General features: G+C 40.6%; 2 protein-coding genes across 6 annotated transcripts in view; both read left to right on the top strand.

Annotated features, from left to right (window-relative positions):
- The first annotated feature begins 6,299 nt into the window (after nucleotides 1–6,299).
- On the top strand, nucleotides 6,300–10,740 carry unm_hu7912 (un-named hu7912). The gene has a single exon (XM_084552154.1). The coding sequence runs from the start codon at nucleotides 6,604–6,606 to the stop codon at nucleotides 9,811–9,813; it is 3,210 nt and encodes a 1,069-aa protein (XP_084408280.1). The 5' UTR covers nucleotides 6,300–6,603; the 3' UTR covers nucleotides 9,814–10,740.
- Nucleotides 10,741–12,934: 2,194 nt separating this feature from the next.
- The window catches only part of gapvd1 (GTPase activating protein and VPS9 domains 1), a 29,370-nt gene continuing 23,170 nt past the window's right edge, over nucleotides 12,935–19,134 (top strand). For all 5 annotated transcript variants that reach the window (XM_084552422.1, XM_084552420.1, XM_084552419.1 and 2 more), the window contains exon 1: nucleotides 12,935–13,065. The gene's annotated coding sequence lies outside the window, so the exon portion shown is untranslated. The remainder of the gene's footprint in view (nucleotides 13,066–19,134) is intronic.

The following is a 19,134-nucleotide window of genomic DNA, read 5'->3' as shown; positions in this document are numbered from 1 at the left end:
TAAAATTCTCATCAAACTCTGAGCTCTGTAGAGCAGTATGCTCCAAATGTAATATAACCGCATTCCTTTGGTTGTTACATAACAATATCACGGTGACAATGCGCTACCACAAATAATTCACATCGTCTGGAGCTCTCGGAAAGAAACAGCACCCACGGAGAGGCCAATCTCTGCCTTCCAAATGTGTTTCCCCTTTAATAAACTTGCACACATGACTGAGTGATTCCTCTGCCAAAATAGCAGATGATGAAGGATGAGAGAGGAGTGTGTAATAAAGATTTAATTAAGTTGCACCATGGGATGTCTTACTGCGACTCCAGAGACCAGGACAGTGGAGTTTGTGTTTGCTCAGTGCAGCTGTGAATAATATCTACACTATTCTTACTTTGACCTACATGTAGTGAGAGGAGGATCTGAGAGTATGCCCACATGAGCGCAGAGTTTTCTTCCTATCTTATCCTCACCGTGAGGCTGCCAGAGGGGTCTCCTTATGGTGAACCTTATGCTGACTTTAAACTGTCAATCTCTGGTGGAGATAATCTGGAGCCTAGGAAACATCCAGGCCGTACGTGGCTGCAAAACTGAACAGCGTGATACGAGGCGACACTGCTGAATCCCTCCGCCGGTGCTCTTGCACACTTGCAGATTGTTGAAGGTTTACAAGCTTTTTTTTTTTTTTTATCACCCTTCCTCTTATCTCCATGACGTAGAATTTTTATGGTCTCCATGGAAGACTCCCATCAGCATTTTCTTCCTTCTCTTTGAAATCAATTCAGTCTCTTTTGCTCCTACTCAGTGTGCGTTACCATGGATACCTCTCTCAAATGGTTTGACTTGCACATGAATTTGTTTATAAGTGCTACTTGGAGTGGATTGGAATGTTCTTTTTTTGTGCAGCCAAAATAAACACAATTTCCTAATTAAGCCTGGAAAAATGACATGTAACGGCTTCTTATTTTTACCCTCTTCTATGAGTCTAAAACAAAAACTGGATCAAGGTTTCTTCAGGCTGTGATCTTGACTTTTTCTTTTGTTTTTTAAACGGCCGCTACTTTTACAACATGCAGTATCAGCAACCTGCAGTGCTTCTGGCAGTGCTACTTTCCTCTGGAAAAGCCTAACAATCCTTTTGCATATAATCTAGTCTGATGCACCGGGAGTCAAAACTACGCCAATGTGGATTCTGCAGGGCCCCTTGGTGCTGAAGAAGCATCCAAATACTACAAATGGCTGCTTCTAATTCCTCATGAAAACATGGCGTGGCGTGCTCCCAGTATGGACTGCCGCAACTGTAAATTACATCTGGGAAAGTTGGACAGAGAGGATTGAGTGGTTTAATTTGCTGAAGGCTTAATCAGGGTTCATTTGGAATTAAGGGAAGATTGGGTGCATCTCCCACTGAGTTTTCAGATTCCCCATGGCTGCGTGTCCCTTCCCTGTTAATGCGAGTCCACTGAATCACAGTGTCTACATATGATTGTGGGTGGATCTAAAAGAACCAACTACGTTCAGTCATACGTCTATCCAAGAGTTTTAATTATGGCTGTGTAAAATATTCAGCTCTGCAGGGGCCGTATGTATCATCCCTAGCTTCCCTGGAGATTTCTTGCAACGCAGTCAAGCTGAATTTGTTTGCATTATCACATCCATACCGTGTTAAGCTCAGAGTTGCTTTGAATGGCACACTGGCTATTTAAGGTTGAACTTTGTAAGCAATGGGGCCTGGTTGTGTGTGTGCATCCCTGCACCTTATTATGCAGTTCCTTCCAACAGGAAATACAGAATCAGAAAGAAAGTTTACAGAGTCACTTAATCGTACATAGAGTTAAATGGAGACAGCTGGAGAGCGTGAGGTTGTTTACTGAGTTGTGTGCAAGCTGTGTTTCAGCAGTCGAAACAGTGTTCTGCTTTAATGTTGCTGCTTTGTGATGGTGTAAGCCTGATTGATCCCCGTCAGAGGGGCCTCTAATCAACAGAGAGCCATTGATTTCCTCTCCACAGAGTCTACGAGGTGCCTGAGACACCTGCTAGCAGCCAGCTGACAGACACTTATGCCTGCTAACCAACAGCTGACACAAACTGATGCCAGTGCACTGTGCTGGAGAGAGTGAGTCACACACGCTCAGATAGATCCCACTCTCGGGGATGCTGGACGCCGCACAACGTGAGATCCACTGTATTCTGAATCATATCATACACGTGGTATGTCACAGATGGAGTCTCCGTTAGCTGTGGTGTTTTGTAACCAGTGGGCAGGCAGTAAAAATTCGAGATAATAATAAAAAGGGGTGGAAAAAAAATGGTCCTCATCTACTGTGCTCAAGCAGTGGAAAACCGACTCCCCTGCAACAAATTGAACTCTGTCAAAGCTAAGTATCATTGTGATCTTCAGCCCGATCAGCACCGTTTGTCAGTAGTGATTTCTATCTGCTGCGAGAGTGCCTCAGTAAGCAGTTCTTCTGCAGCAGTCACATGCTCGGGCTGGGGCTCACAGCCAGCTGTCCCCACCGTCAGTTCAGACAATGCAGAAGGATGTGGAGAGGTGAGACTTGGGGCAGACATGTGTGGCACAGGGCAAGCTACGGAAGGTATAATGACAAAGATCTGCAAGCAGGAGAGAAGATGCGGATTGCATCGATATGTTGTTCTAACGAGGAACACCATGCAGGATTTGTAGGCTTCAATCACAACAGTTTAAATGGACTCCATCATGTACACAACTACGTAATACTAACGTTTTATTAAACAGTCCTATACAACTGCAACAATTAGTCAGTTTGCATATTAGTTAACAGACAGAAATGTCATTTTTTGAGGGAAATGCCAAACATTTACATAATATGACTTCTCAAATATGATAATTTGCTGCATTTTTATATCATAATAATGTCACTTATGGGAAGTTATAAATGGATTTTTATTTTATTTTTTTCACATTTTACTTCCATCTTATAGACCAAATAATGAAGTGATACTGGCAAAGGGCTGATTCTTTCTCATCACCGTGCCCACCACGTGTCCAGCCGTGTGGGAGGAACATCAGCAGTGATCAGTCAAGTGCATGACGGACCTAAATCTGCAATTTTTCTGTCTGTAAAGTTTCTAAAAATGTAATCGCCTGACGTGCTCGTCACTTTGATGGGCGCCACTGATTACAAAGCACCTGCTTACACAGCAGGATGGCCAAACGACCAGCAGTTCCCCCGGAAATGCTCCTGCAGTTGGCTTTTAGGGCTCCCATATTCAGAGCGAACAGAGAGACCGCATTGCTGCTCCGAGACTGAGCATCCCACCAGCACCCCCTCCCCATCCTTCCTCATAAAAACACGCACAACCACGCCTCCGGAGGCACGAGCACAAGCGCAGGCTCAGACACACCTCCTCCTTACCCTCCATCACGCACAAACACACAAGCTGACACACGCACACACACACACACACACACGCAAAGGCATAAAGCGAGGCAGAGAACATCGCTTTCTGGGTGAAGCGGACAACATGGAAGGAGGAGGCAGCGTGAAGGACGAGCGTTTGGCTCCGGGGGGATCGCAGCAGGTGCGGCAGGGCTGAAGCTGCACCGCGCAGGAGGAAACGGCCGCCGCTTCACCATGTCCACCGCATCCGATCCACTCACTGGCGAGACGGTAAGGCCCTCAGTTCACTCGCGAAATCTTAAATGCCCAAACTTAGCCCAAGTTCCTCTCTTTGGCTTCCCTGCTCTGTCCCCATTTGAACTTGCCGTTTCTCTCTTTCTACGCAAATGATGTCATTCCGGGCTCAAAGGCATCGGGGCAGCCACAAGAGATGGAGGGCCGTCCGTGCCGCAGCACCAAAATAAAAGAGGTGCCCAAGTGCGTTACAGCAAGTATTTGGTACCGCTTCAAGGCTGAATGCGTCGTATGGGCCCGGGGGGGGGGGGGGGGGGGGGGGAGGGCTCAGGCGAATCTGCATCGCGTTTGTTATTGTCTGGAAGAAAAAAAAAACTGCAAAACAATACAGTCTTCGAAGTTGCTTTAAGTTATTTACTGACAAACAAATGGATGGGCCTTAATAAATAAATAGGCTATACGCCAGCCCATGTAAAATGTCTAGCACAGGAAAATCCAAGCTGTTATGCAATATCATTGTTACATCCTTTGATTAAAACTTCTGTGTCACAGATGGGCTCACACTCAGATATTAAAAGCAATTCACAGTGATTCATTTTTTTTTTTTTTCAGACTGAGAATTTGCCCTCAGTGTGCGTTTAATGGTTTCTTCACTGTGTGCTGTAGCCATGGAGACTGTATGTGGCATGTGGTTTTACAAAGTGTGGTCCCTCCTATTGAACAGGAGACCGTGAAGATGAGTGCAGGAAGGAATGCATGCATTATCTGTGTCAAGATGTCCTGTCCTCTAATTTTATCTAAATAAAAAATACACCTGCTTCATTTCTCCTAGATCAGCATCATTTAATGTCCAGGAAAAAAAAAGCTTGAGTATAATATTTTTGCAGGGAATAAGTGTGTGTGTGTGTGTGTGTGTAGTCAGGAGTGATGTTGTGGTGACTTACAGTACCTCCATAATTAATTCACATTAATTATTTAATTATCTCATCTGACATTTACCGTAGTATTCCTGGCACAGCAACTTTTGCAGGGCTCTTTTTGCGCTATCTGTACAAACCCATTCATAATTCCTTTAACAACACCTTTTGACGGGCAGCTGATTGTTCGTATCCATTAGTGTATGAAAGCTGGGTCGCTGATTGATAGATCGTGCTAGTGAACCACTCACTGGCTGTTTAAAGTCTCTCCGAGGCACTTGCTATTGTTGCCGCATCACCTCAGACTCATTTATACCTAGAGAAACAGGACAGTTGAAATTAAGATTTTATGGTTTCACTTTTCGCTATTGCGTAGGAAATCCTTTCATTTCATTTCCACAGAATTCCTTCCTCTTGAACTGAAACAAATGACGCAGACTAGTCACAGATTGTATTCTTTATTATTCAGCCATTAAACAGACATCACTGATTTAGTCCCAGTGAAGGTAGATCAGTCAGTAATAGTTTAGCGGGGCCTGTATAATCAGTTTTGTAAACAACAGTACAATTTTAATCTTAAAGAGCAGTACATTTCCGTTTAGTAAGTCGTTTTCATTTACTGTCTCATTACTACTACTCTGTTTGTATAGCACTTTGGTCAGTGTTTGCTGTTTTTAATTGCTTTGCAAATATATTGACACCGAGAAATACTCAGCTGAAACATTATGGCATAGATGGAATATTTATTATTTACCAGAGGTTCGTGTAATTGCACAAATACAATAAAATATTTAAGGAAAGCTAGCATATGAATGTATGTAAAATGCATTAACCTAGATTTATGCGGCATGTTACTCATTTGCCATGTTTTTATCCGCAGATTTTTATTTAAATCAATAGAAACAAGTATTTTACGATAGAATATAATGTCATTTCAGCCTTTTCCTTCTATTTAAAGCATCAAAATAGCCACACTGCTGCCCGACAGTGTGCCTTTGAAACATAAAACAATCTAGCAAATCAGTGAATAACAGATCACGTTTGTGAGTCGAGCTTGGTTGTGAACAGACGTGATATTTAGGTGTGTCGTGGAGACATGACAGGGAGATGGCTGGTCAGTCCTCTCTCATCACGCTGAACAGATGGTAACTCAGGGTTGGTTTGTGGGTGAGTGCCAGAAAGAAAGCCCATGTATGTGGCACACACACACACATACAAATCCATTGTTCATCTATTTGTTTATACCTAAAAGGACATGAAAAAATACTGGAAATGTACTGTATAGTATTCCCTAGATACTGACAGAAGCTGTATGCGTGTTGTTTGCTGGTATTTTTATATTTGGTAAGTTATGTAATGGGTTAATTGATTTGCCTGATTTAAGAGTAACCCAAGAGGTCTCATAGTAATGTAATACAACTACTTCTATGATCTTAAAGACATTTTCACCTCAAATATTGTAGTTGAAACTAAACTACTAGCTTAATTACAACCATGTAATTAAAATAATTTGTGGTAACAGGCATTTGATGTGTAAACTGTAATGTATGTTTTGCATTTAGTTGCGCTCTAGTTCGCAGGGCAAGACGATACTGTTGCTTTTATTAGTAAATGCTTTCTTGTCCAATTAAACATCTGTTTTTTTAGTTTAATTATACACAGACTGGCTTCTTTGAATATGCTGTATTCACCCGAACCTTTCAAAAATAACGACTACTTGCTGTGATGCTAGATGCAATGTTGAGTCAGCGCTCTTATCGTTAAATCTTCTTTTTAATCTGGTTAGTGTGAGCAGCCACACCTGTTAAATATATACCCAATCCCATTTACAGGTAGCAGACCAAAACAGATACTGCTGTGTTGTTTTGTTTGGAAAAAATATTCAGTGCATTAGAATATGTTAAACTTTGGTTCATCGTCCAAGCATATCACTTGTAGAACAGTTGGTGTCTTTATTTGGATCATTAAACTAATGTATACTGAAAGTGCATTCAATTGTATTTGCTTCATGTCTTTCTCTCCGCAGACTGTGTTGATCTTGAATCACGCCAAATGGAGAACAGTGAAGTTCCTTAAAGATGACTCGAACTCATCCCCCTGATATACTGGCATCGACTCTGTATCAGGACATTACTCTAAATCCCACACCTGACCAATCCATTTCTCTCCACTCCATCCAGCAATGTGACTTGAAAATGATTGATAAATCAGAAATTATCAACAAAAGACACTGTCGTAGTTTTGACTTCATTGAGTCACTGGATGACCCACAGCCCTTCTCTTCCTCGATGGAGTATCCTTACAAGAGGTCTGACCATCAGACATTAAACAAAGATCTCATGTGGAATGGACTAGATCAGCCGGGCCATCTACGCTTTTCATCTCCTGATCTGTTCAACACCAGGCAGTTCCAGCAGCACACCAGCCAAGACAAAACCGGCCATCTTACATGGTCAGATTCCAAAAAGAGAACAAGATCTAAAAGCACTCCTAGAGTTAAGGCTACCCTCACTCCTGTGCCCATCTCAGTATCTCCTCCAGGGGTTATTAAGGGGAGGGATGTGCCACAGACTGCATCCGATACCTTGAGGACTTCTGAAACACAAAGAGAATCCTACTCTTCAAACAGGGCTTTTTTGAATGAAGTGCATCCTATCAAACTTCAGCCTCATTCTCCCCTCTATGTCTCAGACTGTTTTGAGGAGGACAAACCTGATAAACCTGCCATAACTCCTCATGTTAGGTGCCGTGTGGACATTAAACCAGATGCCTCTGTACTACAGCACACGGCTAGACAGGTTCCCAGTGCACGAACTGACCATCCTTGGCAGAGATACTCCCAGGCCAGTAGCAGTAGAGGTTTGTATGTACCAAGGCAGGTGGTCTCTTCACCAACGCCAACACCAAGCGAATGCTACAGTGGAGATTTTAGACAAGGATACCACTACACCACCAGCATGTCTCCCATCTCTTACCAGCATCTAGACATGCACAGAATGCCATCACCAACAGCACCATACCTGAGTCAAGAACAAAGAGCTTACTCAAATCCTAATATACCGACCAAGTTTTTCTATACAGAAGACGCTGTTCGTTATCCAGTCCATCCTTATTCTAGGGCATACTTTCAGGATGATCGGTCCAGTCTAACCAGCCATGGTAGTACAATGACCAGCCAGTATGATCCAAGGACTCGTTGGGTGCACACCCTTCCTGTCAGGTCATATTATGCAGACCACCTTTCCAGAGAACCAGCACACTCTGTATATAGTAGGCCTTACTCTACAAGTGAAGCAGGATCATACTTTTCTCAGACTCCACTGTCTAGAGCTTACTATGGAGAAGATAACCGGTTCAATCCATACCATATGAGTGGATCAAGGTTGTTTTATTCCAAACCCTTAAACTCTCCTGAGGAGCAGTACTTTCAATCAAGACCATATTATACAGAGGGTCGTCGACGCCCTCGAATGTCCCAGGCCTTTTCAGATGACTGGTATCGCTCAAGTATATCTGGTTACTCTAACCAGTCCTCTCAGCTCACACCGCCAAGAGTAAGGCCAGACTTCAGTGTACCCCCATGGTTTACTAACAGCTGTACAGAGACAAGTCGTCTTGGTGCAGAGGTTAAAAACCACTCAAAGTCTTGGGACAATATTCTGTATCCACGGAATGACAGAGACCAATCAGTGCCACGTGGGCGAAGCTATGAGAACCTGTTTTATCAAGCAAAACATGGAGCACCTTCTGATATTACGTCTCAACCTGTGATACTTAATCTTTCAAGTTCACCAAGGCGGTATGCTGCCCTGTCACTCTCTGAAAACTCCTTAGAGAGGGGTCCAAGCCATCCGTGGAGGAGTACTAAGAGTGGGAACTGGTTTGTCACTCCAGAGATCACCATAACAGACAATGACATATGTGCAGGCAACAGCAGGCGACGTGATGTCCACTCTGTCAGCTGGGATACTCTGGATGATGAAAAGGCACCATCTCCAAAAGTATTCCTTCAGAAGCAGCCATCTAACACAACAGACATTACCAAAGACAGGAAACACAACAACTTCTCCCTCCAGCAGAGTCTAGAGCAACTGGATGAACTCTTAGCTGACTTGGTCGTTGACTACAAACCACCAACTGGAAGAAAGTCAAGTGAAGACCTTTTAGACCAGCTAAAACAACTAATCACTGAAGACAATGAGGCAGACCGAGGCTCTTCTGGACTTGAAAACCTAGGATGCCTGAACACACAGCTCCCATCCTCTAAATCCAGCCCTGACACAATCAAAGATCCTGATAGTGGATGTGATGCTTTACAAAGGAGTGCCGAAGAATGTTCTCCAGACCACAGCACAGACGAAGACGACACCATGGTGTGTGCTAACAAGAAGTGCAACCGGATAGAGAATATGTTCAATGCCTGCTTGTACTTCAAATCATGTCACAGTTGCTACACTTTTTACTGCTCACGAAATTGTCGCAGGGATGACTGGGAAATCCATAAAGAGACATGTCTGTATGGTCGTGTCAGCAGTGTGTGTCGGCACACTCTTAAGTTCTGCAGAGAGAACTCGGAGATCCACAAAGCCTTTTCGCGTGTTGCTAAAGCCGGCTACCTCTCCAGAGGGAGAGGTGTTCTCTTTCTGGGTTTTGCTAATCCAGAGACAGCTGACAACTTCCTGCAAGTTGGGCTTGAGAGCCTCCTCATGTCTCCCACATTCTTATCTCTCAGAGAGCTGGATGGCTTCAAGGACAACCTAGGCGAGTACTGCAAGGAACTGCAGCATGCAGGTAATGAGTACGACCCCAGTGAATGTTTCCTCCTGAATGTATCCATAGCTGTTGGTGAACTAGTGCCTAACCGGCCGTCACCAAGGGTCCAAGCACCAACAGTACGAAAATATGCAAAGGTGTCCTTGGCCTCCTCAAGCCCTGACAAAAAGGTACTCAAGAGGGATAGCGAAATGGAAACTCTTATCCTCACTCCGCCTCCAGGCACACCAGACATTGACAAAGAGGGGGAGGAGGGAAGAAAAGCCAGAGAGGTGTGCTTTGTCAATATCCAGCGCGAGCTCAGGACCAGAGGAGTCTTCCTTCGTCACGAGTACCCCAAAATCTATAATCAGCTGTGTGAGTTTGTGGAGAGCAACAAAAGGTTCACTCCCACTACTATTTACCCAATAGATAAGAGAACAGGGAAACAGTTTATGTGCATGATCATGGCTGCATCTGAGCCAAGAACACTAGACTGGGTGGGCACCCCACATCTCTTGGATGATATTATATAATATAGCACTAAATAGTAACGATAATGATGTCAGCTACACTAAATTTACATTTTGTAAATAACACTGTGTGATTTAGCAAATATTGAAGTATGTGTATATATTGTTACATGGCCCTCTCGCTTGGTCTCTCTCTTTCTTTTAGTTGTGTCTGTTACCACACACACAAAAACTCTCACACACACTTTTAAAGGTTGTCCTATGTTGTTTTAGGCTTGTTTTGATCCTGTTGCACTTTGAAGAGTTAATTGCCTGCATGTGGAGTAGGTACAAACCCAGTTATTCAGGTGTTTAAGATGTGAACATGTATGATATGTGCAGTTTCTGCAGACAGTGTATGAAGCACACAGTATTTATGAAGTGCACCTTTCATCGCCTCCACATAACAGTTTGCACAACAAGGTTTCATATTGTATCAGTCAACCACTATTGATTTTTCCAACAGTTACTATATCAGAAATACCTTGTTACAGTGGTTGTAATATTACAACTGTTTATTAGTATTTAAGTATTATTACCTTGGTATGCTTGTAGTTGTGTGGGTACTTTTTTTTTATTGCAATATTATTCTTTCATAGACAAAGAAGTACAATCAAAGCACCTATCTGTTTTCCCATATCATTAAAGATTTCAGTTGGAACGTATTTCATCTCATGGAACGACTTGATGTCTTTCTCATGTAAATTGCTTTGTTTGAAAGTGGCCTTCTGTCGAGAAAAAAAAATGCATTTGACACAAAGCAATGTATAAGGTAAGCTATTTCTAAAGGCTTGATAGCTCTAGACTTATGTTGTTTGACTACCCTTGTAAATGAATAATTATTTTGCTTAAAGCATGTTATTTATATTCAGGTATTTTAGTATTGATAATGCTTGTAATAAATTTATTATGTTAATGAGATCCCATTTGATGCTTAGAAATGTAAGAGGTATATATATTGAATATTAGATCATTTGAACATCATGACCTTGAGACCTTATTGTAACTAATGCCACACTATGTTCTTAATTAAACCATATGCAATAAAAGAGCAACCTTAACATCTTTATTGTAAAATCCTATTTTATTATATATATATATTGAATAATTCCTTTGAGCCAAGAGCTGCAAAGGCTCTGTTTGCACTAAAACATAAATTATGAAGCAGGAATGTTCCTAACATAGCTGCAGCTCTGAACCCAGATGTGACGATATGCCTGCTTCCGCTGTCCTTGTTGACTAATCTAAGGTTGCTCTTTTACTTGATTATATATCTTTGTGCAAGACCTTCCCTAACTTTCTATTTTGTGATGTTTATAACCTATATAGTATATAAATATATAATAAATGGAATTTAAAGAGTGATCTTGTGTCTTTGAATATGTCTTGTGCACTTCATATTAATAAGGTGTCAAAAACGTGATTTTTAAGATTCATTTATTTTTCTTTGTGCAAAACAAAACACAGCAGACAAACAGAAAAACAATGGCAATTGCTTGAAAGCTTTCCATTTGAATTAAGTGCCATTATTGTTATGCCAAGTGCAACATGGAAACATTTTGTCAGTACACACAGTACCCTTCCTTTTTGCAGCCATGAGTTTAAAATGCAGAGTCACATGAGGTATAAGTTGAAGAGCACAGTTATAATTAGAAGTGATATGTTTCTTGATATATCAGTTGCTGTGGAATAAAAGCTTGAACTATAAACAGGTGCTCCAAACCTTAAACCTTCATAGTCTGTCCCTTCTGTCGGAGGACTAATTTCCTTTTAAAGTTTAATGATGCTTTGAGAATCCTTCAATTTTTTTTTATTTTTTTTTACCGTTTAAAGGCAACAGCATTTCTGATTCACTGCTGGGTTTATGTGTCCTCCAGCCTTCTGTTTTATTAGAACGCCACCTAGTGGAATAATGCATGCTTTACCTAAACCAAAAATGCTTTCTATCTTGATTCAACTTTTTTGGACACTATTAGACAGACTTATGGATTGAGAGATATAAATATGCAAACATTCTACAGCCCAATTCATTGACTCATACTGTAGTTTGTATTTGTTTACTTCCTCTACATTAATATCCTTTCTGTCTGCATTCTGTTTCCTTTACATTGTATTAACCTGCTTTAATGACGATCTTTTTGTTTCTTGTAAATGTATAAATTAATATGAATTCTGTCAGAATGCTGCAATCTGTCACAAATAAAATCACATTACAACTTCAATATTTATGGTGTCTTGTTTTGACATTTTGCAGAAGCCAAGTCCAGCAGAGTTACTACACTATTGTGTCATAAAATCAGCTAATGAAGAACAACCCATACTGCGATGCCCTAGGACTGTGCAATTTTAATACACAAAAATAATACTTGACAGACAGGTAAACAGAGACAGCTGTGTTACTATCATTGTAGGGGTAAGGGTTACGTTGACTTCATTTCATTTCCTGTAGCCTTAACCCTACCCTGATATAACTACAGTACTACCTCACTTACCCTAAAGCTGAAACCAGACCTCACTCAAAAATGTAATAAATTATTTTATGGGGATGGAGATTTATGTCAACATGTCTCAACAAATGAATAACACTGGAATACACACAAACAAGAATTTAGAATTTATAAGCTCACTTTTTTTTTTTTTTTTTTTTCCGGATGGCTGCAGTGCAAGTCTTGGTTCTCAATATCAGTTTTAGTTTAAGAGAAGGCATAGATAGGAACATAAGAAAACATTTGTAGGCGATGGCTGACAATACATCTGTGCTTGGGCAGAGTGGTAATGACGCAGGAAGTGCTGTTATATATAAAATACATTAAACAATTTTACTTTTGTGATCACTACAGTGCAAAATCACACACATCTGAATAAATATAGACTAAAAATATTAAAATTTGTTGTAGCATCTAGTGTGTACACTAGTAACCTTAGAAAAACACTAACTAACACTTGATATGATAAAACACAAAATATTTCAAGCATCTGATGGACCAAAAAAATAAATAAAAAATCAAACTCTTGCACAGAATGAACATCATGTATGACTTTTTTTTTTCTATTTCAGTGTGAAAGTTCCCTTTAACTGTGTGAGAAGCAGCCTCTTTGCGCATGCGGGCTGCGCAGGTCTCCTCGTGATGACAGCAAATGACAGCACTGTTCGCTCCTGCAGAAGCCAGAGTGAGACCGCTAACCGCCAGCTAACAATTCTTGTGACTCGAGAAATCTTATGATCAGCTGTATTCAGTGAAGTCGTCAACAATCACTACAGGCCAATTACGTTTGGTAAGTAGTTGTACCCACGTTAGCATGTACTGTTGATCACATTTGGTCACTCAGGACCTTGCAGCCTAAAGCTAAGCTAACGTAGCTTACTAGCTAGCTTATCGTTAGCTTATCCTGTTTGACTAGCGAACGTTAGCCGAGTTTAACTTGGTTAACGTTAGCAGGCTATTGCTACACTAGCCTCTTTCAGTTTGTTTTCTGGGCTTCTCCTCGAAACCAGCGTAAATACAAGTTTTTCTCGGCTTGTACGAATGTAACACTTTGGCGTCCTGGGTTGTGTCAGTTATTCCTCCTGGCGTTTAGCTGGTCAAATGTCAGTTATGTTGTGTATTTGACGTGATTCTCGGCTCGTCTGGTGGTTAAATCAGTTTAGCAGGCGGTAAAAGACGTTAACAGAACATCTCGATTTCTCGTCTGCTTGGTCAAGTCTTGGTTGTGTTGTATTCACTCAAATCAAGGGCACAATACACTTGAAACTAGTAGCACCTAGCAGCAGATTAAAAATGTTTAAGCAGGCTTTTTGTGTCAAAATTGTCTCCACTTCTCAAGTGTGTCTAAAGTTGTTAGAATTGATAGATAGATAGCTAGATAGACAACTTTATTTATCTATATAACAATTCCAACAACTTTGTTAAGACTGTGGGTTGTAGTGTCATGCTGCCATTTAACACTATGAATACTAACAACGATACTACTTCTGGCATTTTGTCCAGTAGCACTGTAGTAATTGGTCTACGACTAAAAGAAGTGTCAGAGTAAAGCTTAAAATGAAGTACATCCCATACCCGCAGTTATTGCTTTACACCTTCAGGACAGTGTTACAGACCACATGTCTTGAATGATCCACCTGTCATTTGCCGTTTTACACAACTCATCGTGCCTTTATATTTTATTATAGCAGCAATCACTCTCAGTAAATCCCATTTAAATGTCCTCCTTTGTAGTGATGACCACCTGGTAATGGTGTATGTATACATTACGGGGCAAGAGAGTGTAACAAAGGAATCGCACACTTTTTTTTTTTTTGCTTGTAAACTGGAGCTACAGTAAATCACAAGCTCGTTACTTGTCAGGTTGTGTAATAATGAATGTTTTTTTTCTAGATAGCTGACAGCAGTTTTAGTCACTCCGGTTGCTTTCATCATCAATATTCTTCATTCCTTGCTGTGTCACCGACTGCATCCTTTCCTCCCATGATGTTTAACTGATGATTGGTTTAGTCACTGCTTCATTAGTTCCTGTTCTGATTTATTACTAGACTCTACACTGTTTCTGGGAAACAGCGCAGTCACTGAACACATTAGTGACACAGAGTCACTGAAATTTAATTTAAATTAATTTTAATGTGCAGGGCCAGTGTTGTGTTTTTTTTTACATGAAAGCTTTTGCTTCAGTTTGTCTTGACAGTTGCTGTACAAGTTTAAGGTTCAGTTTTAGGTCTTCATATTTTTTCTTGAAGCAATTTCACACCCTTTAGAATTTAGACTAAATATATTTGACAACAAAATATGGTCCAACCCACCATCACTGGTATTCTAAAGGCCTCGAAACTTCAATTTGCTCCTTTACCCCAGTTGAGAAGCTATATCCTGACTGAGGATATACACTTACTTGCCAGTCTATTAGGTACACTAGTGAAAACTAGAAATAAGAAAATCTGTAATTCAATTGGTAACACAAACAGTTTAAAGACAAAGCGACAGCAAACTGGGTTAACTCCTGTAATGCTCGATGGATAACCGGTCAACAGTTTTGTTTGCTTTTTGCCACCACTACAGCTTCAGAGCCAATGAATGTTGTCAAACCTTCCCGGCAGCCAGTGTTAGTCTGAAGGTTAGAGAATTGGGCACTTGGCCAGAAGGTTGCTTCTTTGATGCCTAGACTGACAGGATAAACCTGTTTGGGGAAAGTACTCTTTTTATAATCACACCAACTGACCATCCCTAAATGTCTGACCTGACTTTCAACCATATTTTCATAGCCCAGCCAAAATACTGGGAGTTCACTTCCCACGTACCTAGGTCTTCCTGACATACCTAGCACACATTATACGCTTGTTGAGCAATGTAAAGAAATTATGAGAGGGAAGTGTGAAGAGGATGTTGGCTCAGAACCACAAGTACCTTTTGTAGAAAGTGAAATCCTTTAAAGATCTATAAAAAAAAAAAAATTGTTCCATTCGTTGCTGTGTGTGTATGTATGTGAGATCACGTAGGAGGAGGAATAGGCTGTGATTCAAATACGCGTACACTGATGTTATCTATCTATCTACCTATCTATCTACCTATCTACCTATCTATCTATCTATCTATCTATCTATCTATCCAACTATCTATCTATCTATCTATCTATCTATCTAGGACATTGTGCTTTGTGCTTTCTTGCATAGTTGGACTTGCCCTGACACTTCAACTTCTGTCCTTTGTCGTTATCCTGCCCTTTTTCTGTAACGCTGCTTTGTTGTCATAATTATTGCGCTTACACAGATTTTGAATAATTGCTCTTGTTGTGACTCATTTGAACTGTGTTCAGAGGCTGTTCTGCCACAACTACAATCATTCTCACACACAGCTCGCGGAGCTGCAGATTAGTGTCTGTTGTTTGGTTTCTCTTCTGCTTTAGAGTTCCTCAGTGTTCTCCATGAGTGACTCACCAGGTAACTCCGTACTGTGACAAATGGCTGCAAACCTCTGTGCTAGCCACTCAATAGCCTTGTTGCTTTTTCACTTCTGTCCGAGTATGTGAGGAATGTGCTTATTCACGAACATGATTGTGTGCGTGGAAGTGCTCCGTGAGGATAATCTTGAAGCAGTTACCTGCCAGTGTTACCATTCCGAAGTAAAACAAAAGAAAGATTACCTTCCTGTGCCGTATAGATAGACAGATAGATAGACATGTGGATAGATGGATAGATAGACAGATAGATAAACCGACAGATGGATAGATAGATATCCTGATGTATGAATCTAGGCCATTCATGGATCAGGCCATACCAAATCTTTGCTTTTAGTGCAGCCTCTTTTGTAAGGTTTCATGTCACAACAGTACCTGAGTAGTTTCTGTTCTGTTTTGATGCTGAAGTCAGAGGGTTTCAGAGGGTTGGGTTACTTGTAATGCTAAATTATAACAGTTACTACAGTTAATACAGTTAATGAGTAATTTCAGTCATTTTAATTGTTTGTTGTGGGTCTAGTTGCTGGTTTTCATGACTTTTATGGTAGTAAATGAAATAAGAAGCAGTCTGAAGACCACATCTTGGGATCTGGAATACTGCAGTGGATATTTTCCAGTAATTTCCAATATATTACAGTCATTTAAATTTAGAAAGTAATCGGAAAATTATGGTCATATTCTGGTGGTCTAGAGAGGCACACAAAGCTGGTGGTCCACTGTTGTGTCAGGTGTCGGGACACCGGGGAGCTCCTGTGGCCCTAGTTTTTCTGGTGTGTCCATACCGTTTGCACTAGCACCATCGTTAATGAACAGCATTTGTGAGTAACTCCTCCCATGAAGACATATTTTAAATGACTAGATAAGGTCACTCAGTATTATTGTTTTATAATAAATGCCATCAAATGTATACTAAAGTATGAAATGTCTGCTGTAAAATGATGACACAATACACTCTGTCATCATCATCAAAAACTGTTGGATAATGGACATTTTTACTGATAAATGGCTCATTATCTGTTGTTTAAAAGGAGATGCTGAATATGTGTAAGAGTCGTATTTTACCGCAGAACTACAAAAATGTCAGTAGTTCTGCACAACCGTTGGAATTCACTAATCATGTTTGTTTATTCTTGGTTTCCCAAAGGACTTCAATGTAGAGCCTTTCATTATATGTTTAAATCTGCATAGCCAAATTGATTTGTCAGGCACATCAGCTCTAACGTTGTGGTTGTCTGTTAGCTTGTGAGCAAAGACACAGCCTTGCAGTCATTCCCACTCTGAGGCAGTTTTCTCCAGTCTAGTCTAATTTTCCTCCTGGAACCCTAATTCTGCTGTTAAATCTGTGTTTTCTATGTTAGCAACCAGCCACAAAGAGGCTTTTGTGGAAAGGATTCACCAAGAAATCATTTAAATTGCATGCACTCAGCTCGGATTGTATATTTTGGCGGTGAATATCTGGAAAAGGAAGAGTGATTTGCATTTCTGCTGTGCAGCGTCTCCTGAAGCTTGTGAAACGGCATGCTTTCGCTGTTGTCATTGGGCCAGTGTGTGTGAAGCACACTGAATGCAAATGACCACTTCCCTCGCATGATGTGGCCGTCATGCGTGAGCCAGTGTTCAACCAAACATTTAGAGAAGAGGGAACTATTGCCTGCTTTTTCTTTGAGTATACTTATTTCTAAATGCAGGATAACTCGGATCAATAAGATAGCAACTCATGCATATGCGAGGACAAGTTTAACTACTGTAAAGAAAATGCCAAATATTAGTTCTGAATGCTGATTCCATGGGTTCATTGGGTTATACATGGTTGCCAATCCAACAGCATTGTTGCCAATGCCTGCAAAACTATAAAAACTGAACAAAAACAGACTACTAAAAGCAGTTTCATCCTCTTTGATTCGTGGCTCCTTTTGAAAAATGATTTGCTGTTCTGTGTATTGAAGCTGAATGGGGTATTTCAGGCTAAAACCTGAAATCTGATGTGTGGCAGCATTTTTGGATTTAAAAAGTCTGGCGACAGAGACAGGCTGGACAAAAGCAAAGACATGCAAGATGAAAAGTCTTAAAAAGTCTTAAATTTGATAAGGCCAATTTAAGGCCTTAAAAAGTCTTAAATACGAACATATTTTGCAATGTAGGTCTTAAATTACATTTCGTTTAATGATTGCTGGCTTTGTAAAGTGGAGTTGGAGAGAAGCTTATTAGCTACGTTTGCTAGTAGTGTGTTTCAACATGAAGTAGCAGGCAGGAGACGAAGTGGAGGGATTTCCGCACAATACATTTATTAAACAGAACCATATAAAGCCAGATCTCACGGCATATTATAAAATATAATAACAGATAATAAAACGTTAGTGGCTTGTAGCCTTCACCAGCGTCCACATTACGGAGATTGAGGAAGTCAAAAAAAAAAGACGGATTCAAGAGTGACACCTGCTGAACTAAGCAATGAAAACAAAGGAGGCGCCGCCGTGTAGCGTAAACTGGTAATGCTCCATGTAATACTCTGGCTGTTACAGCTTGAACGAAATGATTTCAAGCCCGGCTGTTTCAATGCGCGAAAATAGCACACCTGGGGCATGATAAGGGTCCGTGATATATAATCTGTTTAAAGTGTGCAGTTAACTCTGACTGTCTGAAATCACCACTGGCTCAGTTTTCCTGCCAATATGGCGGTGTCAACAAAAAAGTCACGTGACGCCCGGAGCTCTATAGCGGTCTACAGCGCTGTGTTTCAAAGCGATTTAATTCAGTTGAAATACGTTACAAGACTATACATGGCACATTGGATGGAGGAAGTCGGGACATGTCTCAATGCATGTTAAATCACATCTAGAGGGTAGTTAGTTGATAGTTGAATACATTTTGTTATTTTGAAAGTAATCCTGGGTCTCTGATTTTCCTTATTTTTTGTACTTCGAGTAGGTCTAAATTTAACCTGTAATGCTCTTAAAAAGGTCTTAAAAAGTCTTAAATTTCACTTGCTCAAACCTGCAGAAACCCTGTCAACGAGAGATGTAATATTGAGGAAGTACCACAAATCTCCAAAGCATTTGTTTCAAAACTGAAATATCTTTAATCGACCTACCTAGCCCCAATAGGAATTTTTCGTGCAACCAATAGCAGAATTTAACTGGACCCTTGTTTTTAATTCTTTTTAATTCAATAATTTAATCAATAAGCCGAATGACTGTCCAAAGCCCGTACAGAGAAATGCAAAACAGAAAATGTTTAATGTTTTCTTTTGACAAATGAAAAATGCTGAATGACTACATTTCCTCTGGTCAACAAATCAGTTAATTCACTAATTCTATTCACTATGAAACAACCCTCATGATTTGCTCATGGGTTGTTCTCTCAGACTTGACAAAGCATCTCCAGTACTTTTTTTTT

This window comes from Chelon labrosus (assembly GCF_963514085.1).
Source record: "Chelon labrosus genome assembly, chromosome: 9".
Taxonomy (NCBI): Eukaryota; Metazoa; Chordata; class Actinopteri; order Mugiliformes; family Mugilidae; genus Chelon; species Chelon labrosus.
The sequence above is the reverse complement of the archived record's forward strand: the minus strand, read 5'-3'. Positions and strand labels throughout refer to the sequence as shown.